Source organism: Chiloscyllium punctatum, chromosome 29 (assembly GCF_047496795.1).
Source record: "Chiloscyllium punctatum isolate Juve2018m chromosome 29, sChiPun1.3, whole genome shotgun sequence".
Lineage (NCBI taxonomy): Eukaryota > Metazoa > Chordata > Chondrichthyes > Orectolobiformes > Hemiscylliidae > Chiloscyllium > Chiloscyllium punctatum.
In genome coordinates this window covers 7,365,909-7,373,215 of record NC_092767.1, presented here as the reverse complement: position 1 = coordinate 7,373,215, position 7,307 = coordinate 7,365,909, and the positions used below count along the sequence as shown (strand labels likewise).

General features: G+C 44.5%; 1 protein-coding gene across 1 annotated transcript; it reads right to left on the bottom strand.

Annotated features, from left to right (window-relative positions):
- Positions 1-5,583: 5,583 nt before the first annotated feature.
- On the bottom strand, positions 5,584-6,417 carry LOC140454382 (cysteinyl leukotriene receptor 1-like). Its single transcript, XM_072549089.1, has one exon. The coding sequence runs from the start codon at positions 6,415-6,417 to the stop codon at positions 5,584-5,586; it is 834 nt and encodes a 277-aa protein (XP_072405190.1).
- Between the last annotated feature and the right edge of the window lie 890 nt (positions 6,418-7,307).

The window sequence follows — 7,307 nt, the reverse complement described above, 5'->3', positions numbered from 1 at the left end:
TGTTGGGTCGGGATCAGTCAGGGAGGGGTGATTGTAGTGTTGGGTAGGGATCAGTCAGGGAGGGGTGATTACAGTGTTGTGTAGGGATCAGTCAGGGTGGGGTGATTGTAGTGTTGAGTAGGCATCAGTCAGGGAGAGGTGATTACAGTGTTGTGTAGGGATCAGTCAGGGAGGGGTGATTGTAGTGTTGAGTAGGGATCAGTCAGGGAGGGGTGATTTCAGTGTTGGGTAGGGATCAGTCAGGGAGGGCTGATTACAGTGTTGAGTAGGGATCAGTCAGGGTGGAGTGATTGTAGTGTTGGGTAGGGATCAGTTGGGGTGGGGGATTGCAGTGTTGGGTCAGGAATCCATCAAGGAGGAGTTGAGCGCTGTGTTGAGGTGTTGGGTTGTCGGTATCAGTGTCAATGGATCTTCAGTCTTTATTTGGAATTGTACTTAGCGAATCTATAGTCAGCAGTCTGCCAGACTGGGGAAATTAGTGGCAGTTTATCCCATCTAATCTCAGTTGTCAGATTAATTTCAACCTGGAATTATTTTAACATGTGGTAGCTTACATCCACCAACATTTGAACCTTTCTCACTTATTCCCAAGATGGACATTTGTGTCTTAACATGGAATATGCTGATCCTTTTAAAATCATTCGCTTGGATTCATTGGAATGCCCACTTCACACTGAGACAGACAAAGACTCACTCATACATACACACACACTCTCACACCCACACGTTCAAATAACGATGCACTCACGTAGACTTCCCCATTATCTTGCACTTCATCTGTGGACTGAGAGAATTTAAAATTATTGATAGAGCCTTTCATCTATCCTTTCTTGACTTCACTGACAGAACAGGATACAACTCAAACATGCATTCAGGTTAATCCTTTTTCAGGGCAACTGAACTCCCTCGTATTTCCACTCTATAGCAATTTCATCTAATTGTTCAGTCTATCCAATCTGATGTCCATAACTCTGATGTCCTTTTCAATTGTGAGTACAAATGCAAATTATTCACTGAAGACTGTGTCCATGTCTGACCCATCCACTAGCAGAGAGCCACAGTGGTCTGTAATGGGTCCGAACACTTGCTCCAGTTATTCTCTTGCTCTGACAATATTAAACAGCTTCTATGAGTTTTCCTTTATTCAATCTGTCAATGGTTTCTCATGAATTATTTTGTTTTGAAAATCCTCTCATTGCACTGATTTTACTCCTCCAGATTGTTGTCCATGTTGAATGTTTCAATGTTGACCCAAGGTAAAGCTATTTAGAAATAAAGTCATTCTATTTAGCTCACCAATGCCTTATCCTCACTCAAAATATGTCAGTTGTTTCAAACTATCACAGAGTGACGGCATTTTACAGCATAAGTTAACGCCCAGATTGGTCTCAGTCATTATTGTGTGTGTGTGTGTGTGTGTGTGTGTGTGTGTGTGTGTGTGTGTGTGTGTGTGTGTGTGTGTGTGTGTGTATGGTTATGTTTGTATGGTTATGTTTGGATAGACTGAACAATTAGATAATGGGGAACTGCTAGCATTATCCAAGTGTCACAATAATGGAGAAAGTGGTAGACCAGGTAATTAGAGCCAATCAGTGTAACAGCAGTGATGGGGAAGTTATTAAAAATAATTCTTGTCAATACTGATGTTAGTCAGGGAGAGCAAGTAAGAATTTCATAAGGCAAGGCTGTGTTTGACAGACTTGTTTTTCTTGAGGAGGGAACCACGATTGTTGACGTGGGTAATGCAGTTGATTAATGCTACATGGATTTGAGCAAACTTCTGATAAATTCCTTCATGGAAGACTGATCAAGTAAAGGACCATGGGATGTAAGGGAAAGTTGGATATTAGATGCAAAATTGGTTGAGACGCAAAAAAACTGAGGGAGACGGCAGAGTGATGTTTCTCTGCATTAGAATTATACAGCACAGAAATTCGTATATGCCAACCAGATAACCTAAACTGATCCAGTTCCATTTGCTAACATTTTCCTCATGCCCTCTCAACCCTTCCTTCTCAAGTAGTTATAGAGGTGCCTGTTAAATGTCTTAATTGTACCCGCCTCCACCAATTCCTCCGGCAGCTGGTTATTTGAAGTGTGTTTCAATAGGATTCCACAGAGCTTGGTGCTGAGGCCCTTGCTGTCTATGGTGTATTTTCAGAATTTGGAGATAACTGCAGGTGTTATGATGAAGAAGTTTGCATATGACATGAACATTGGCCAGGTGATCAATAGTGAGGAGAATGGCATAAACTGGAGGAGAGTACCAACAGATTGTTCAGCTTTGCAGAGCAATGGCAAATGGAATTCAACTTGGGAAATAGTGAGAGGCTGTGTACTTGTGGAAGGCAAACAAGGATGAAACCGTGAACAGTGGGACCATGCAAAGTAGTGACTATCAGTGGGTATTTGGGATACAAATCCACAGGTCCCTGAAGGTAGAGGGCAGGGAGGTAAAGTGATTCAGAAGCCAGATTGGTGATTTTTGGAGTGGTGCTGGAAAAGCACAGCAGGTCAGACAGCATCCAAAGAGCAGGAAAATCAATGTTTCGTACAAAAGCCATTCATCAGGAATTCCTGATGAAGGGCTTTTGCCCGAACCATCGATTTTCCTGCTCCTCGGACGCTGCCTGACCTGCTGTGCTTTTCCAGCACCACTCTAATCTAGACTCTGGTTTCCAGCACCTGCAGTCCTCACTCTTGCCTAGATTGGTATATTTTCATGATTTAACCAAGGTGATTTTGAGTTGGGGACCAAGTGTAGTGCATCCATGTTCGCAGATAACACTGAAATGAGTGGGACAGTGCAGAGGACACTAAAAATCTGCAAAGGGATATAAATAGGTTAAGTGAGTGGGCAGGGATCTGGTAGGTGAAGTACAATGTTGGTAAATGTGAGGTCATCGAGTTTGATGGGAGTCAGTTTAGCTCGCTTGGTTGGATTGGTGGTTGGTAGAGCATTATGATACCAACAGTCTGGGTTCAATTCCCCTCACTGGTTTGAGGTTGGTATGGAGAATGCTCTTTCACAACCACTTCCCTTGCTCAAGGTCTGGTGCCCCTCAGGTGAAATCATCCCCAGTTGCTTCTCTATAATGAGAGGGCAGTCCTATGATCTGGTAAGGCTATTGCGACACAATACAAATACATCCATTTTGGTCAAAATAGGCTACTATTTAAATAGTGAAAAATTGCAGGATGCTGCTGTGCAGAGGGATCTGTGTGTCCTTGTGCATGAATCACAGAAGCTTAGTATGTAGGTGCAGTGGGCAAACAGAATAGTGTCATTATTGCTAGACGGATAGTGCTTAAAATCAGGGAGGGCATTTTATAAGGTCATGAGGGGATGGATGGGGTGCATCAGAAGGCATTTCCTTTTTCCATCAATACAGGATTCAACAACCAGGGGCACAGATTTATGCTTCGATGAAGACGGCTTCGAGGACAGTTTGGGACTAGGCTTATCACTCAGAGTGTCGTTGGAAAATGGAAGCCATGCCTGATGATGTGTTTGAGTCGGAAACTGATGTAATATTTAAGCAGCACCTAAATAGAGTCATACAGACCCTTTGGTCCAACCAGTCCATGCTGAACATCATTCCAAACTACATAGGTCCCAGCTGCCTGCACCTGGCCCATATCCCTCCAAACCTTTCCTACTCATGTATCTATCCAAATAGCTTTGAAATGTTGTAATTGGACCCACATCCACCACTTCTTCAGGAGGTTCATTCCACTTTCAATTACTTTGCCACAACCTCCAGGACTTTGTAAGCAAACCTGGAAAATTGGATGATTGTAGCCAGCTATTTGTTAACATGGACACGATGATCCGAATGTTTCTAGCTTTTCTGTTCATGTTTCTATGTCAATGTTGAAACATCTTTCTCATTGTCACAAGCAAAAGCACAAACTGCTGGAAAAACTCAGTTGGTCTGGCAGCATCTGTGGAAAGAAAGCAGAGTTCACGTTTCAGGTCCAGCAATCCTCACCAGCAGGAACCAGCCTCTTTTGTTCTTCCTGATTTCCAGCATCAAAGTGCTTCGTTTGTGTTTGCTACTTTCTTACTGTTCTTGGGTCTGCTGGGGAGTTTGGAGATTTCTGATTGGTTAAAGCAGCCATTACTCTGCAAGAACTCAGCAACCATTGGACAAAAGGAATACCCATTACAACCTGTCCCATTTTGATTGGTTAAAACCGTCAAAGTCATAACATGGCTGACAGGATATCTGCTAATTAGACAGACAGGAGGCTGGAAGAATACAGCAAGCCAGGCAGCATCAGGAGGTAGAGAAGTGGGTGTAACCATTCTTCAGGACTGGGGGTGGGTGTGGGGGGACCTGCAGATAAAGGGGGTGGCAGGGGCAGGGTAGTGAAGTGGGGATAGGTGAGGACAGGTAGAGGGTATGACCTAGTTGGTCAATGGGAGGAATGAATCCGGTTGGTGGCAGAGAGCGGTAGAAGGGTTGGGAGGGGGCAGGGTGGGGGGAAATGGCTTTGAAGGGAGTCGGGAGATGGGGACTGAGGTTATTTGAAATTGGAGAACTCAATATTGTGTCCTCCGGGCTGCAGGGTGCCCAGGCAGAAGATAAGGTGTTGTTCCTCCAAAAGACGCCGTGGTTTGTTTTGGCAGTGGAGAAGGCCAAGGATGGTCATGTTGGAAAGGAAGTGGTTGGGGGAATTGAAATGGGCTCAGACTGGGAGGTCCTTTCAGCGCCGGCTGACCAGGATGGGATGCTCAGCGAACCGTTCCCTAAGTTTATGTTCGGTGTCCCCAATGTAGAGAAGACCACACTGGCAGCATCTGATGCAGTAAACCAGGTTAGAGGAGAGACAGTGACCCTCTGTCTCACCTGGAAGGAGTGTCTTGGGCCCTGAATGGAGGTGAAGGTGGAGGGCGGTGTACCAGCAGGTTTTGTATCTTTTCTGGTTGCCGGGGAAGGTACCTGGGGTTTCGGCGGTGGGGGCAGCTGGAACCAAGGACTGTTGGAGGGAACGGTCCTGGCAGAGAGCTGAGAGGGGAGGGGAGGGGAAGATGTTCTAGGTGAGGTCTATATGGATCTGGCAGAAATGTTTGAGGATGATGTGTTGCATGCGGAGACGAGTGGGGTGGTAGGTGAGGACAAAGGTGTCTCTGTCCTTATTGTGTTGAGATGGGGGTTGTTTACAGCAGTGGAACGGGGAATGGAAGTGGTGCGGTAGTGGGCTGTCTGGATGATGGAGAAAGGAAAAGCACAATGCTCAAAATAGGTGGACATCTGGGATGTCTCCTTGTCCCAGCAGATCCAGTGGAGGTGAATGAATTGGGAGAATGGGATGGAGTTCTTGCAGGACATTGGGTGGGAGGAGCTATGGGTTTGTAGTAGATGTGCTGATGGTGGACAATGATAGGATTATAGGATTGGTTCACTTGGCTGTCAGTCATGCCCAGTTTTGTAGATGTTGCTGTCAGTAATTGTCAGATCTCCGTGAATTGTTGAAGCTGCTGTGTAGGCATCATTCAGAGCTCTCTGATTGGTTCAACTGGCTATCAAACATTGGGCATCACTCACTAATTGGCTGCCACCCTCCTCTAGATGAGTCTCAGTTGTTTTGCTTCTTCATTAATTGAATAATTGTTGTGATTGGATATTTCATCGCATTCTTCAGTTGCTCTCGGAACTTGCACTGAGTCACAGCATAAATAAAAGTGTTTGTACAGCAACTTAAATTCAGTAGCATTTCTCCAACTTGTTCAAATATATATTCAGGTGGGGTGTAATCCGCAGGATCTGTTCCTTGGATGTTATAATAAATGAATTCTATAACATTAACCAACCACAGAAGAATGAAGTTGCCTGATATGGCCAGAAGTAAAATCACAGACTTCCTTCTGCTCTCCATCTCTGGGTCTCTGCGAATCTCTCCATTGCTCTGACCCCTGAGTCCATTCCGCACTCTACTGGCCACTAAAATGTGTCTGACAGTCAAAGTATTGACCAACAGAATTAAAGCGAATGGGATCAATGGGATTAAGACTGTATCAAACCAGTCAAATGCCACCCACCAAGGGTTAATGTATGAGTTTGGCTTCACAGTACAGTGCCATGGTATACTATCAATTATTATCACAGGTTCATAAATAAAATAGTACGGAATATTCTTTATACAGAGCAAGAAGCTAGTGATTGCTAAAACCACAGCTGCAGTTTTCTCAGTGCAATATTTTGTTTTCAGCTTCTTGCAACAAATAGCCACAAATCGATCGAAGGAGAAAGTGACGGTGAACCAGACAGAAAGGTCTGTGACTGCAGACTGTAGGAAAGAATTTACACGACACACAGGGGTTAGGTGCAGGATGAGCCCTGGGGAAAAGTACAAACAGACTCGCAAAGGTATGATTCCAATGCTAATGAACATTAGATCCGCTGTCGCCATGGCCACCAAGTAGCGAGTGATGCAGTTGGAGAGGCCACACTTTCCCCTGGACAGTATCACAATTCCCAGTAAATTAACTGTAAGAGATTAGAGGGGAGAAAAAGAGAGAATATATTTACTAAACTTATTTTCCAGCTCAGACAATAATACCAGGATTTTATGACAACTGAGTCCTGAGGTCATGCTGCAGTTGTATAATACTCTGGTGCCGCATCTGGAATATTGTGTGCAGTTTTAGTCGCCATACTATAGGAAGGATATGGAGGCACTGGAACGGGTGCAGAGGAAGTTTACCAGTATGGTAGGAAGATCCTATGAGGAAAGGCTGAGGCACTTGGAGAAAAGTTCTAAGGTTTAGGGGTGACTTGATAGAGGTGTACAAAATGATTAGGGGGTTAGATAGGGTTGACAGTGAGAACCTTTTTCCACATATGGAGTCAGCTATTACAAGGGAGCATAGCTTTAAATTAAGGGGGGGTAGATATAGGACTGATGTTAGGGGTAGGTTCTTCACTCAGCGAGTCGTAAGTTCATGGAATGCCCTGCCAGTAGCAGTGGTGGACTCTCCCTCTTTATGGGTATTTAAGCGGGCATTGGATAGGTATATGGAGGTTATTGGGCTAGTGTAGGTTAGGTGGGCTTTGATCGGCGCAACATCGAGGGCCGAAGGGCCTGTACTGCGCTGTATTCTTCTATGTTCTATGTTCTAACAACCCAGCATGGGAGTTTGAAATTTAAACAGCATAACATAACCACCAAAAAAACCCATTTTCATTTTTATAGGGATCGGGTAATCAGCTACCCATAAGTGCAGATTGGAAATGTAATTACTTTCATGAGGTCACAAATGTTTGATTCAATCTGTTTGGCAGGTTTAACTCTGACCCACC

Coding starts and splice junctions, on each gene's coding strand:
- LOC140454382 (XM_072549089.1), bottom strand. CDS start 6,417: ATGGCGACAGCGGATCTAATGTTCATTAGCATTGGAATCATACCTTTG.